This window comes from Sebastes umbrosus, chromosome 12 (genome assembly GCF_015220745.1).
Source record: "Sebastes umbrosus isolate fSebUmb1 chromosome 12, fSebUmb1.pri, whole genome shotgun sequence".
NCBI lineage: Eukaryota > Metazoa > Chordata > Actinopteri > Perciformes > Sebastidae > Sebastes > Sebastes umbrosus.
In genome coordinates, this window is record NC_051280.1 from 9,954,544 (window position 1) to 9,970,101 (window position 15,558).

At 39.9% G+C, this 15,558-nt stretch overlaps 1 protein-coding gene across 1 annotated transcript in view; it reads right to left on the reverse strand.

Annotated features, from left to right (window-relative positions):
* LOC119498372 (collagen alpha-1(XI) chain-like) overlaps window positions 1-15,558 on the reverse strand; it is a 107,145-nt gene that overhangs the window by 35,932 nt on the left and 55,655 nt on the right. Inside the window, exons 31-41 of the mRNA XM_037787204.1 lie at window positions 15,461-15,514; window positions 11,815-11,868; window positions 9,635-9,679; window positions 9,268-9,321; window positions 8,897-8,941; window positions 7,798-7,851; window positions 7,602-7,655; window positions 6,444-6,497; window positions 5,927-6,034; window positions 5,142-5,231; window positions 2,282-2,335 (exon numbers count right to left, since the gene is read on the reverse strand). Coding sequence (XP_037643132.1) covers window positions 2,282-2,335; window positions 5,142-5,231; window positions 5,927-6,034; window positions 6,444-6,497; window positions 7,602-7,655; window positions 7,798-7,851; window positions 8,897-8,941; window positions 9,268-9,321; window positions 9,635-9,679; window positions 11,815-11,868; window positions 15,461-15,514 — 666 coding nt within the window. The remainder of the gene's footprint in view (window positions 1-2,281; window positions 2,336-5,141; window positions 5,232-5,926; window positions 6,035-6,443; window positions 6,498-7,601; window positions 7,656-7,797; window positions 7,852-8,896; window positions 8,942-9,267; window positions 9,322-9,634; window positions 9,680-11,814; window positions 11,869-15,460; window positions 15,515-15,558) is intronic.

Here is a 15,558-nt window from a genome sequence, read left to right on the forward strand (position 1 = left end):
CTGCAACAGAAAAACTTTGTGTTTGCGACTCAACTTGTCGTATTCACGCTTTGTTCTTTTTTTTTTCCTGTGCAGTTTCTTGGTCTGTCTCTTTCAAACACACACAACCCTCTAAAAAGACTATGAAATAGCAACACACACACACACACACAGCACTCACAGACTTTCCCACAGCACAACAGCAGCTCAGTCTCTGGCAGGAAATCGATGGAGGAAAATATCAGATCTCTTATGTGCGTGGGCATCTCACAACGGCCTCTTTTTCAAGGAGTTTTTTTTTTTCCAAAAAGGTCTATCACATGTTTCCATCCAATGGCTCACTTTCAAGCCAATTTAAGAAAACTCTCATTTCACAGTGGAAACGGTTTCACTCATTCAGAGGACGCCCCTCTTCTTCGCTTTCATCATCTTTTCATCCGTGCTCTGCATATCCGCTGTCATCTAATCTGGTGTTGCTCTGTCGCTGGTGAGCAGGGGCAATTATCGGGAGCCTGCGTTTAACGCCTGAACAAAATGTCAGACGGTTCAAAGCTGCCTGTCAGTCAGCTTTCTGTACAGATTCACCACCAGAGCTCCCGAGGCTTTTCATTACACATATCGCTAACTGAGGGGCTCAGAGACAAAGGCAGGGAAAAAGTGCCGCACTTATTAATGGGCTGCCACTCCTGCTCCTTTCACCGCCCTAAACTGTGTTACAGCAACAGCACAGTATATGAATGCAGCTATAAGAGGATGTCCTTTACTGTGATTAAGGGTGTCAGCGATGCACAGGATGCAACATGAGTACAGAGGAAATCATCCTAACTGTATTACGGGTGATTATCAATTGAGTAAAAAGTTTCTCTAAAAGTAATGGTCACACGGAAATGTAAAACAAGACACTTACTCAAGTTACTGGGACAAAATTACTAGAGTTGTTCAGTTGGGCAATAAAGCAATGATTAGGCCATGCTTCAAAATGATGTTGGGCACGCTTGTTAATTTCATACCTATAAGAATATCTCTTAGCTGCACTAAAAAACACTATAAATCAATCAGCATATTGCATCTTTAAACTGCTGAAACTAAGAGGTTTATCTTCTCCTGGGCAATATAACAGTAAAACACAATAAACATCAGTATGAGAGGTGATTCACAGTTAGAAAAATCAGTAGTAATTTCCATTTTATGACAACAAAAATAGAGGCAAAAGTGTTGGATGATTTTTTTCCCACAACTAACTAAACAAAGAAAACTAATTCAAAATAACATTTGACATTTAAGGCGAGACACCACAAGCAATAGTATTGTTTTTCATGCACTGGTGAATTTTGAGACTTTGGGCTATTTTGCTTCCATAATGTATTCTGTCAGACCAGTGGAAAGAAAATCTCTTTTTGTCTGTTTGCGTTTGGAGATTTCTTCTAAATTCACCAAAAGTTAGTGAAAGAAAATGCCTCAACTTTTCAGAAAACTTGCAATAATTGCCTTAATATAAGTAATAAACTGTGGAAATTTCATGGTGATATCTATAAGTTACTTTTTTTTTTTTTTTTACCATAGTCACCTGTAGTGTCTTCAACATTTATGGAATTTTACATTACACATCTTTAAAGGCCGTTTTCTCAAAATGAGTTTGTTCTCATACTCTTGAGCCAGAAATCTTCACTTCAGTAGCACTTACATTCACCAAACTTTACAGTTTCATTCCCATCTATATTCTGAAGGTTTTTACCGAGGGGTTTGTTCATATATCATTTATAGCCTGATTTATAGAACATTTTATTCCTAAAAACATGGCGGAAATGGATTTTCTTATGGCTGTTGACAGTATTTTCTGTTTTATGGAGTGATCAATAGAGACATCAATAATTCCCTATGTAAAAAATAAAATAAAATAAAGCTATGCCTCATTTTCATTTTTAAACATAACATTTTCAGAAAACTTGTAATACAAAAAGTACTTGTCTTAATATAAGTAATCTACTGGGGAAGTTTCATGGTGATATCTAGTAGGTAAATGTTTTAACCCTATTCACCTGTAGTGTCTCCCCTCAGTATTATAGTGTCAATTCATTTTGAACAACCTCTTTTTAAGTATTGTGGTATTGATTTCAATCATGCCACCCTGCCCTACTCTACCACCCACTACACTGCAGCTTACAGAGCGGCTGCTGCTGAATGAGTGGAGAGCGGAGCTGCGCACAGCATGTGCAACTCCATTCTCCAAAAGCACAAGTCACTTTTCACTGTAATCTCTGTGGCAGGAGAGATGAGGTAACCATAGTAACGGGCTACTTACGATGGGGCCGGGGGGACCCTGAGGCCCTTCTCCTCCCTTTAAGCCAGCTGGACCCTGAAAGCAGAGGACAGGAGAGGGTTAGAGCTCGTTCACTGCGGGCGGCCGCTCAATGCCATTCAAAGAGCAGTAATCACAGCTGTCAAATGGGCCTTTAAATGTTACCGTGAGTGTGTGTAGAAATGTGTATGCCTGTGCATGTGGAGGGCTTAGATCATGAAAGGCAGACAGTAACTAGCAATTTGTGATCTATATAAAGTATTAAAAAGAGATGTAATCTTTCTAGTAGTTATAGTAATTATAGTAGCATCTTTTTGAATATTAATGATGATGTAATCATCACCAAAAGATATAATGACAGTTGATAAAAGTTTCTTGTTTTGATTCTCAAGTAAAGTTTTCTACAGTATTCCTTCCAGATTTAGGTATGTGAAAGCAAAGGGCACATAGACGATGAGCTTTCTTTGACTTTGCGCTCACAATCCCCATGTTATTAGCTCCTAATTTACTGAGGCAGCAGGTCATTAAAGGGTCAGTTCACCCAAAATACACCACAAACAAGATTCCACTCACATCCTTTGAAATGGTTTAGTGGCAAAAAATCTTGGGTGAATCAACCCTTTAAGCAACGGGATGCATTTCCTGGGTGCATTCTGTTAATGAGCTCGGTAATAATTTCGTGACACTGAAATCCTTATTAATGAAATACCAAGATTTAATAACATTTACATAGGCTGCAGTTCAACTCCGCCAGAGAAAAAATTGGCTATTACTTAATAAATTATGATATAGCCTAATCTGTAGGCATATGAAATATATTTATATAGCATATATCAATGCAAATGGCATCATTAAATGAGCTTCAAAGGTAATGAAAAAGAGAAGGAATGACAAGGTTCTGAAGTTCAAACATAGTCCATCTATCTCTGGACCCCTGTCATCTCCTCGAGATCCCGGCCCTTGAATGGCAGTGCCTGCCTGTGCTGCTGAATAATAGCACCAGGAGGCTGAGATTGCATATGGAAAACACAATTCACCAGAGGCAGTAAAGACTTTCATTATAATAACTAATTTACAGGCTCCGACAGAGCCAGGGGGGTGCAGATGCTGCCAAGCAGGCTCTCAGTCTCCACCTCCCCGGGTTCCACATTTCACCACGGTGCATTAGAAGACTGGAAGGATCTTTCTTTGCCAGACACACAAAAAGTTATTTATTGGCTCGTATATTGCTACGGTGCCTTTCCTCAAGAGTGAGAGATGGGATGAAGAGTGTGCGTGTATGTGTGTGTATCAATCTTTTTTTTTTTTTGGACAGGTATAAACTTTTGTGTGCGCTTGCATGCGTGTGTTTGCACCTGCGCTCTCTCAGCAAACAGAATTAGATTAACTTTTTTACGCTCATGCAACAGGTGTAACCATGTTTATGTATGTTTGAGTCTGTGTGTGATTGGACTTTAAGAGAGTGGGAGGCTGTATTTGCTTGTGTAGACTGTGTGTGTGCTGCCCTTATGAAGAAAAAGCCATCCCTCTGCACACATGGGACAAACATAACGGTGGTAATAAGTCTGGGCTGTGCTGTCGTGTGCTCTCTTAATGGTCAGCCTTGAAATGAGCTTCGGCCTCAGTCTCTCAAGCTGAGCCTCTAACAGCCGTCCGCCCTCACCTTGAACTTTATCTCACCCACACCCACTTCTTTTGAGAATTAATTTGGGGTTACTCAGAATCAGACGGCTTTGACTCATTCTTCGATCGAAAACTAATCAGGAATTCCTTAAAGAGAAGGATCTGCAACTAGCGCGGCTCTAAATGTGGAATTAATGCTGCAGTAGACAGAATATTTTTGGCATCATTGGGCAAAACATTCCATAATAACCTTTCAGCATATTGTTATTCAAGTGCTCTGAGAGATAACTAGACTTCTGCACCTCCTCATGGCTCTGTTTTCAGGCTTTAAAAAAGTCTAGCCCGTGATGAGAGACTTTGGCCAATCACAGGTCATTTCAGAGAGAGAGCGTTCCTATTGGCTGTTCATTCAACGGAGGCAGCTGTCAATCACTCGTGAACCCCGATCAAACGGTCAAACTAGGCAGCGCTGATCAAATATGAATCCATATTCTGTTACTGTAATGCCTATTTCTTGCGTAAAATGTTTTAAGAAACATCTTGTAGTGTACTGTTTAGCTGTAAAATGAGAACATTTGCTCTGGCTGGTGGGTGGTGCTTGGTATTTCCTCAACTGATCTCAACATGGCTGCCAACTTTCTCATTTTACAGCTAAACAGTACACTACAATATGTTTCTGAAAAGATTTTATGCGAGAAATAGGTATTACAGTAACAGAATATTGATTCATATTTGATCAGCGCTGCCTAGTTTGACCGTTTGATCGGAGTTCGCAAGGCACATGTTTTTTTCAGATCACTTGCTCATGCACTACTGTCAGGATATAGTGATTGTTTTCTAAAAATATATATTTTTAATCATATATGCTCCAATTCTACCTACTGCTGCTTTAAATGCCTCTAAAATGCTTCAACTAATAACAGACATTTTACTGGTTGACGCTTTGCCAAAGCCACATTCACAACAGACTACAACCTACTTCAACAGTGCTGAGATTAACGATGATAAAAATTCATCAATATTGTGTCTGGCTCAGTCGTTTCTATCACTTCTATGTGAGCCAGTTCTGCACCTTTCAGCCAGGTCCACTGCCAGGCCTGACATTTGGTTTAACAGCGGGTAGTTAGCCTGGTAATTGGAGTTTGGAGCTATATTCAACCGGGTGTGTTCTCGCAATGTGGGATGACACACTTCTATGTTCATACGTGTATGTTTGCGTGAGAGTGTGTGTGTTCGTTACCATGCCCCCTGGAAGACCTCTCGCACCCTGGAAGCCCCTCAGGCCGGCAGGTCCTGCCTTGCCACCAGGACCCTGAGAACCTGGATCACCCTACAGAGGAAGAAAAAACAGCATCCACTTAGCTGACATCTGATATACCGTCAGGTAATCATTAAGCAGAAGTGGTTTAGGTGAAAACAATGAGCAGAGGAAAGTTATAGGAAAAACAATTAAAGTGATTGATCTGCTTGATAAAAGCTGAAATTATACCTTCTTATGTGGGAACAACAGCAAGTGATTAAGAAGGATAAAGAAAAGATGTGCCAATTTTTAACAAACAACCATCAAAGGGATGTTTTAACAATAAGGGTGCACAAGGGTGTTTTAAAAACAAGTTCCTATTCAAAGATTACATCTCAATAAACACAAATACACACTTCTACATCCCTAAAGAACCTTGTGTGACTTCAGATGTTAATGCAGTTTGATCTTCAACAAGATAATGTTTGCACATTTGGCAAGAACTTAAAGTAGTTTTTTTATTTCTCTTTATTACACTTTGTTTTCCCCATAACTAGCATTAGAATAAATCAGTTACATTAAAATGTAATGGGTATTTCAAGTGTAGGAATAAAGAAGAAAAAATAAGTACACAACAAATAACCTCCACAAACAAAAACAAAGAAACCAGGACGTTATTTCCACAGTGGTCCTCTAACATACAACAATACTTGGCACAATACATGTTACTACTTATGACTGGTGGACTTTGCTTTTGTAGCAAATAAAAATACATGTTCATTTACCTTTCCACCCTCTTTTCCAGCAGATCCAGGTAGACCTTGCTCACCAGGTGGACCAGGGGAGCCTGGGTGTCCTCGCTCTCCGCTGGGTCCTACCTCTCCAGTTGGGCCCTGTCGGGGACAACAGAGACATGTTAAGGTCAATGTGCTATTAACATGTGTCTTCACCTGTGTCTTAAAGGATATATCTCAACTGATACTAGCAAACAAATCATATTTCTTTGCAAAATTTTGCTTTTTTTTCTGTAGTAAATGGAAGTCTTAATAAGATGGAATAATTCATTTTCAGCCTACGCTTCATTACTTTCAAAAGACAAGAGATCTCACTGAAGGCGTCCAAAATTCTTTACAATGCATCCTGATTACATCCTCTGCATACAGATATTGTTTTTCAGGGTTCAGCTGTTGTTACAGATACATATTTTCATACATTTCAGTGTCTCATAATTCTCCAACAACAACAACAACGAGACAGAGAAGAAGTGAGGAGGTGGACGCTAACTGTAGTGATGTACTGTACCTGTGGTCCAACCACCCCTCCAGGTCCTGGAGGTCCCGTCTTTCCTTGGAAGCCCTGAAGGGGAAAACAGAGAATGTTGACTGTACACATGCAGGGTTATATAGCATGTACTGTCTACTTTGTGCTGCACACTATGTAAAGGGTCTGGAGCCATAAAGAAAATCAATATGAGCTATGTGTCAGTGTAAGTTGGTAATGTATCTACATGCTGATGGCAAACAAACTGATTTAGATTTTCCATTTTAAACGTAGTAAACTATTTAAGCTACACAGAACAATCTGCATTCTTCTGATTGTATAATGCAAAAAATCTTTACAACTCATTTTGTGCAGAATAACTAATGACTAAAGCTCTCAAATAATGGTAGTTGAGTAAAAAAGTAAAATAGTTCCTTCAGAAATGTAATGCAATAGATGTGTAAATACTGAAGTAAAGTGTCATGGACTAGTGTCATCAAGAAAATTACACTTCAGAAAATAACGAACTATTTACTTTATGAACAAACAAGTTCATTTGTACGGTATAGTATTCTCATCCTACTGGCTAATATTACATTTTAGGGATGAATAATAAACTAAATATCTAGGTGGAAATGTTTGTGAACAAGTTCTTATAAAAGCACACTAAACATGTAGTGCATCACTTAACTCAGCTAAACTCAGCTTAGCTCAATTATGTTCACTCCAACTTTATTGTCATTGAAATAAAGTACTACAAAATATGGTAATATAGCTTGTTCTCTGAATGCAGTAAGTTTTGGAAAAGAAATTAAAGACAGTGTTGCATTAAAAATGTGTATGTTACTATATTTACTAATATGGCATCTAAAACTAATTAGATAGTATAGAACTGTATTTATGGTGTCATGATCAGTGATCAAATGCTCTTTGTTGAGTAGTGACCATCAACAGTTGTCATGATGTTGTGAATGAGCTCAGTTGTATCGCAGTGCCTATACTCCATTTCCTATTAGTGGTGCTTTACTTTCGCCCTAAGAACACCATTTGTATGCTCTCTCTCAGCTATCCTCTTCCTTGCTTCATTTTTTTGTACAACCTATCTGAGGGACCGAGTGGGGAGTGAGTGGGCGCTGATGCATGATGCTCAGGGTCAAATGGCATGACTCAATGCATTCATGGAAGAAACTGCCCACTCACCGTCTCTCCTCTCTGTCCGGGATGACCGGGCAGCCCATCTTTTCCTGCCGGTCCCTGGGGGTGAACAGGTAGACAGTTCATAAAAATCAAGACATCAGGTCATGAGTGGGTATTAATATTTGAAAAGCTAATATGAAAAGTGTCAACAATGACTAGTTGTTGCTAACTTAGAGACAGTTTGACAGCAGCTACTTACATTTGGTCCTTTAGGTCCGGGGAAACCGACGGGTCCCTGTGGTCCTTGTGGTCCCTTAAATGAAAAGAAAATCAATGAGCGTGGGTGGAGACAAGAATGGATGACACACACACAAAACAACTTTCAATGGTTATTGGTATTTAACCCATTCGTGCCCGCAACTGAAATTTTTAATTTGGTATTTGGTATCTATGAACTCATAACAAGTTTAATATCAAAGACATGCACACACATGCAGTGTAAAAAATATATATTTCCTATGGAAAACATTTAATAAACATATAGGTAGCGTTTTTCCTCATTTTTCAAAACTTTGACTATAAAAGTGTGATTTTTCATGTGATCTAAAAAATTTCAAATTTGTAATGTTAGATTTGTCCAAAGTAAGTCCATACCAAATTTTAGGGCTGTACTTGAGCAAAGAAATTCTTAGTCGACTAACACTAATACGATTTTGTCAACTAACTAGGGGATTAGTTGATTTAATCGACAGATCTGTGAAACTGAGTTTCAGCACAAAGAATCACAAAAAAGCACCACTTTAAATATTTTGTTTCCCAGAGATGTGCTCATAAGTTTCTGGAAACAAGTTGTTCAGCATGAAAAAAGCATAAAAAATGACTATTTGACTAAAGAAATGGTAGTTGACCAAGACCAAAACGACCAATTAGTCGACTAATCGACTAAGAGGGAGGCAGCCCTACCAAATTTCAAGAGTTTTGGACTAGTCAGAACAAATGTTTTAGCATTTTCCTTATCATACCAAATAAAGTCTTTAGACACAAATGAGCTAATTAGATTTTAGCTGCCAAATCCAGCTCTCTTCTCCATCTTTCTTATTATAAATGTTTATGATTTTATGTCATAGTTTAGCGGTACACAGAATTGTGTTTCTTCAGGTAAATTAAACATACATTTCTAATTAGAAGTTGGTAATCAGCAGCTACTATAGAGCACACACATCTTTTTTATTTTATTGTATTTGACAGATAGCAGCTTTGAGTTAAGATTCAAGTACGATGCACCTGGTGAACTTTTTCTGACATTAACTCGGTGCACAAAACTTCAGGCACTGATCAAGACAATATCTGATACTAACCCTCTCTCCCGGCGGACCCCCTGGTCCATCATTGCCTGAGGTGCCCTGAGGAGAAAGAAAAAGCAAAGAGAAACGTCAAAGTCTGAAGTGTGAATAAAATTCCTGCAAAGCACTGAGGTTTATATAGCAAGCCTGTTTGCACATGCACAATCATACAGTACTTCTACATGAGTTGGTACCCAAGAATTTCTACATTATGTGAGCATTTGTTTATTTTTTTACACCCAGTAGCAGGTAAATGTTACATTCAGACAACTCAGTTTGTTCATGCTGTTCACTTTCATGTACTTTCTGTATATAATCTTACATGTAGACACATTCATTATCATCGGTGCCACCATTATAAATTCTAAAATGGCCCTGGCTCTCACCTTTGCACCTGGCTTTCCTGTTGGTCCTCTAGCACCGCGTCCACCACGTGGACCCTACATACATAGGATATAAAACAATACAGTGATTGTGAGGAAAAAAAAAAATTGCATTTTCAGTATTTTGTTTGATATTAGAATACATAATACAATAAAAACCAAAACACAGAAAGTTATTGTATAAAGGGCAGGTCATCAACGCCTCCCCTGCCCATCTCTACAATTCCCCACCGAGTGCATATCCCCTTCATAAGACAGGAAAACAAAAGCCCATACACAACTACACCAAGAGAGGAGAGTTTCATTTGAACACAATAAATCATTTATGGGGAGGGCTGGAGCTGACTGGGCAGACAGATGAATCGCCTACCGTTGGGCCACGTTGCCCTCTGGGGCCTGCTTTGCCAGCAAGTCCCTGAGAAAGAAAAACAAAAGCTTTGATTTAGGACAAAATCATTCCTTGTACCATCAGCGAATATAAGCGCTTTTTCATCTCTTTGTTTTTAGAAGTTTAAGCTAAATCAACCACAAATACACTCAAACATCAGACAGACACAAATGCTGAGGGGATTGAAGCGAGGGATGGAACGGAACCATCGGAGCATCTTTGGACAAAAATAAATAATCAAACTGCTGCGGTAAGTGGTTACCCATAGGCACTTGACAGCTTGAACTACCTGTCAGTTGTAGCACGCCGGGGCCATCGGTGTCTGCCTCTCAATGTCTGTCTGAGAGCACAGACGAGCTTGTCTCTTCAATAATAACCCTACCCACCATTCTGCAACCCCTCCATCTGTGACGCTTTTCAACTGGACCGCTCTACGCTTACACAGCTGAATACAGTAGGCGGTCATCCCTCGAGTCGAGTGATGAGTCCTGATTACACTACAAGACCAAAAGTATGTGGACACCCCTGCTCTCTCACTATTTTTTGTCTGGGGCTGATTGTCTCGGTTTGGGCTCGGCTCCTTGGTCCCAATCAAGGGAAGTCTTAATGATACAGCATACAGCGATATTTCAGGCAACTGTGTGCTTCCAACTTTGTGGCAAAAGTTCTGGGAGGGTCCTTCCCTGTTCCAACATGACACAGTGAAATACACAAAGAGATGGTTTTCAGAGTTGGATGTCGACTGCTCTGCACAGAGCCCTGACCTCAAACCCATCCAGCACCTTTGGGATGAACTGGAAACGTCTGCCTTATCGCCTAATATCAGTAGCTGACCTCACTAACACTCTTGTGGCTGAATGGGAGCAAACGCCTGAAGCCAGGCTCCAAAACCTTGTGGAAAGACTTCCAAAAAGAGTGGAGGCTGTGAGCAGCATAGTAATGCCAGTGGTTTTGGAATATAAAGTCACATTATTCACGAGTTGGGGTGTTTACATACTTTGTTTGGGTGTTTACCTACTTTGTAGCGCAGTTCATACATAGTTGGGTTATAAAAACAGTGAAATACACATTCTACATCCACATTTTAGGGATTCATTAACAAACTTATATGCTGACACACTTGGTTCTTGACGTATTATTCTGTACACACAACATCTATTACTTGTCTGTCTGTCCTGGAAGAGGGGTCCCTTCTCTCTTGTTTTAACCCTTTAAAAACGGACCTCTCGTGGGCGATCCTGTTTAAATCTATTTAAAATAAAAAAAATACATAATAGCTAGAGCACTCATTCTTTTTGCAGCAGAAAGCCAAGGCTTCTGTCTTAAGCTTCAGTCATACTTTCCGCAAGAACGGTCGCACTGACATGAGCTGACATGGAATAGTGGTGAGGATGTATTGTATATGTGCATAGATCAAATAACTCATGGAGTAAGTGTTTCTACATTTAGAAAGCTTTTGGATCAATAAGTTTTGTGTGTTTATGTAGTAACATTTTATAAAAAAAAAAAAATAATTAATTTATGACACAATTTCAATACTTTTGTCAATTACTATGGTTTATTGACTTATATAACCTTTTAGCTTAGATTGTACAGATTTTAGGGATATCAATTATTTGAAGATATATATATATATAAATTACATCACAGTAAGCAAAATGACCAATGCAGGCACTGGCGGACCATTTCTATTGTAGAGTGCAAAAGGTTAAAGGGTTTTTTTAGGGGATTTTTCCTTTTCTGTCTAAGGATAGAGGGTGTTGTATGCTGTACAGATTGTAAAGTCCCTTGAGGCAAATATGGGATTTTTGGCTTTGGGCTATATAAAGTAAATTGACTTGATCTGACGTTAACTGTGTATAATCACATGCAAACTGAGCACACAAGTTATTTTGCAGTCCAGACGAAGAACTAAGTCGGCTTTAATTTGAAACTTAATGATATATATTTATTTCTTAGACAGAAACAAATCAGCAACGTCATAGTTACATGTTGTACGTCTTGGACTGCTAGCCTTAGTGGTCTAAGACACACTGACCATCCAGTGTTTCAGTATTCTACACTATCTACTCTTGATCCATCTGTTACACAGAAACCCCACAGTGACCAAGTGTACATGTCTGTAATAGGAGAGAGAGAGAGAGATGTATTTTGTGGCTCACCCTTGCTCCCTTCTCGCCGTTGGCCCCGGGGAATCCAGGGAAGCCGTTGGAGCCCTGCAAGATGAGTACAGAAAAAGAAAGAAAGAAGTGACAGAGAGGGGAAATACATTAGAGTTAGACGGTACAAAACAAGAGATGTCTACTATAGTTTATGTCCAGCAACAATGTGACGGACGCAGAAGAGAAACTATTCTTTCATGCTTTACTGACCAGCGATAATTAACAGAGAAACTGAAGTCCTAACAGAAGTATCGGCCAGCAGATTCTTATCATAGGACTTGTGAGTTCCCACAGATAAATGAGGACCTTCTTCTAAGAGGAACCCAAAGGGAAAGTCTCCTCCTCGCCACTTACAGACAGACAGAGATGCTGTTAGGTTGTTAGCACAGTTAGGAAGCAAACTAGGAAGATAAAAAAGGCGTGGGAGCAAATAAAGACAAAGGAAGGGGAAACAGCAGATCCCCCTTGATACCCATCAGCAATTTAGTTATTGGACTTTCGCAGGCTGTGCCCTCTGATAGCAGCGATGGGGCCAGTCAAACAAATACTAGGAGGGCAATCACTGTGGGATGAATAAAGGGAGTACCAAGCAGCTTACCAATACAGCCTCACTTTATGCAGCATTAGGTAGCATAAATATGTATTCAACCAATTTAAGTTGAGAAAAAAAAGTCTCAAAGTCTCAGCTGTACTACAAGGTCATGAGCATGCCTGAGAGTTTTGCGTTTATAACATACTTTGATGCAATGCACATCTATAGTGCTCATTACTGTTCACATGCATATGTATATGAGGCATAATGCTGTCCAGTATAAGCAAGGGCGCCACAACAAGGCACCGTGGGCAGAATCGCAAGAGGTAAACAGCCCGACATTGTGGAGACAGCAAGAAGGGAGATCTATGCCGCTTAATTTGTTTTTCACAGAGGTGCAGTTATGGTAAACTGAAAGGAGAGCTGGTACTGGACAAGCCTGACTTGCGCCACAGAGATAAGACAGTCCACTGAAGTCATTGCAAATGGCATCCAGAATTAACGGTGTGGGGAGAGCTGTTAACAGAGAGTGATGGGGTGCAGCAGCCAAAAACACAGCCAGTGGAGGGATGCGTTCACAGGCTGATCGAGGGGGATAAAGGCTGCAAACGGGCCAGGACTTTGACCTTGAACTTACTCTAGAGGACGATGTGACATTTTAGAACAGTCATGATACTGTGCGATGGGAACGAGGGTTAGTTTCTATCTCAAACAGCACTTGATCTCTTAAATTCTATGAATTAGTTGAAGAAAAAAGTTCCAAAAAGTGGCTTTAAAAAGTTACTGTCAAATATAATATCTTTAAAATTATAGAGGATTTGGTTTATAATAGCATCCTCATTATAAGTTTCCTAAAGACAGCTTCATACTTTGTTTTAGTAAAGAGTGGGAGTTGCAATTTTTAACTGCTGGATAGCTGTCTCTTTTCTTTTTAGAAGAAGAAAACTCAAATGCAGCTATAGAGAGGAAACTATGGCACTGTTTATACCAAGCCAAAGCCAGGACGCCTTTATTGTTTCTCCAGAAACTTTTTTTTGAAGCATAAAGAGTCTAAAAAGAAGATCTGACCCTGGGCTCCACTGGGAACCTTTGCGGGCAGCCTTTGTTTAAAACCATTTCTGGATACAATCAAAAGGAATATCCTTTGTGTTTTTGCCATTATTGTATACAATATTCATTAATTAAAATAACTTATAACTACTGGAGAGAACACTGGACATTGGAATAGTAACTCGTATCTGATTTCGTCTGCATCTCCCACTTTGTGTAATTTGTCTGGGTCTCTTATTAATTTGTGGGCCACGCTCAGCTCAGATCCTGCTGACATTAACAGACAGGATGTTGTGAGAGTAGGTGTATCTGACCCGTCATATCAGTGCCAAGCTGTCAGTGCTGACAGCAGCAGAGAGGAAGCAGCTGCAGCAGCAGCACATCTTGATAGTGGAGCTGTGGCACAGTGGTCAGCGCTACAGTCTGCGAGGAATGCCAGTCTGTTAGATAATGCCTGGAAGAGTTTAAGGAGGGCGGACAGCTGATGACTCCGGTGGGTGACCATGCCACTTAGGCTTCCTGTAAGAGTCGTGGCGAGAGCACAGTAGGTGTCTGCTTGGGTTTGTGTTTGTGTGAGAAAGGGTTAGTCAGCACGTCGGCAGATTTTAGAAAAGGCATGTGAGGGCAAGTTTAGATATGAGTGCATGTTGATCAGACAGACATGCATAGAAGGTTATGTAGTCAATAGTCGTGTTTCCATTCAATTGTCAAGCAAATTTAAAGCAAACTGGCTGTAATCCACCAGTAAACAAAGTACAAGAACAAGTAGATTTGCGAACCGGACACAAAACAAGTTGCCTTGGCTGATAAAATGGAGAGAGGTCTTCGGGAATTTGTATCTATAGAGTGCTGCAGGGATGACGTATTTTTGTAGGCCGACCAGGAAGTTATTATCGCCCTGGTTCCCTCGACAAAAAGCCAATGGGATTTTTCAATTGGGTTTTGGATTATTGCAGGAAATAAACTCTGTGGCGAACAAACGTTTATGATGTTTACGCATTTTGTTCAGCAAGAAAATCTCCACAAATGAACACCACTTCTATGATTTTTGTGTAAATGCAATCAGGAGAAGTAAAAAGCAAAAGTTAGGCTATAAAGCGAACGCGAATATCCACAACAAGGCACAGAAACTGCCTTTTTTAAGACACATAAAGGCTTCAAAATTCACGAGTTGGATATTTACTGGCGTATTTTATATCGTAGAACAAAATGTTGAAATTGTATTAAAAAAAAAACAACGACTTCAAGACTAGGGAACCGGAAGAGCTAAAGTGCTAACTCATTTCCAGGTTTTAGGACTCATTCCTGCACCACTCTACTGGGCAAGTTCTAATTGTTTTTCCATGTCAGCTAGTATCGAACAAATTGCATGCTGTTCAGAGACAAAGATAACATAAATATTTATCCAGGAAGACGCCGACAGCGGAAAACAGCTGGTCAGTCACGTGAGTTAAATGTTCGCTGTGTCAGAATATATTCGGCAAAGGGGTTTCCATAATCCATTTAGCGCATCAACTCTTATTCGACAAAGGCAAAAAGCACCTTGAAGGAGCGTAAAAACTTTTTGAGCAATTGAGGAAGTGTTATCGAATTTTTCCGTTTCCATACAGCTTTTCTAATGCGCATAAAAATAAGTGAATGGAAACATGACTACTGAGAGAATCAATACACATGTACAGTAATTCATGCATACATACAGTATATATTGATTCTCTCAGTGGCCATGTTTCCATTTACATATACTGTACACTGAAACACGGCCACTGAGAGAGTCAATACACATGTACAGTTAAGATGCATGCATAAATATACTTATTATGTGCACGCATGAGCATAATAGTTTCCCACTGAAAAGGCAGTGTAGTGAGCAAACAGAGCTTGTCCTTCAACTGTTCACATTACTAAGTTGGCAGAGGTCTCCTCTGTTGATCCACCCTTGACCCGAGCCTCTGAACACCTACAGCCGGCACTGATCTCTGACCTCCCAGCGGAGCGGCGGCATGCACAGTAAGAATTCCTCTACATTGATCATCAGCAGAGTGCATTATTACTCTCATCACACACCTTGGAGCCTTGTCGACCAGGGTACCCAGGCAATCCAGGGACTCCAAGTTTTCCCTAAAATGGAGCAAAGAAAAACAAAACAAGGATGATGAATTCTG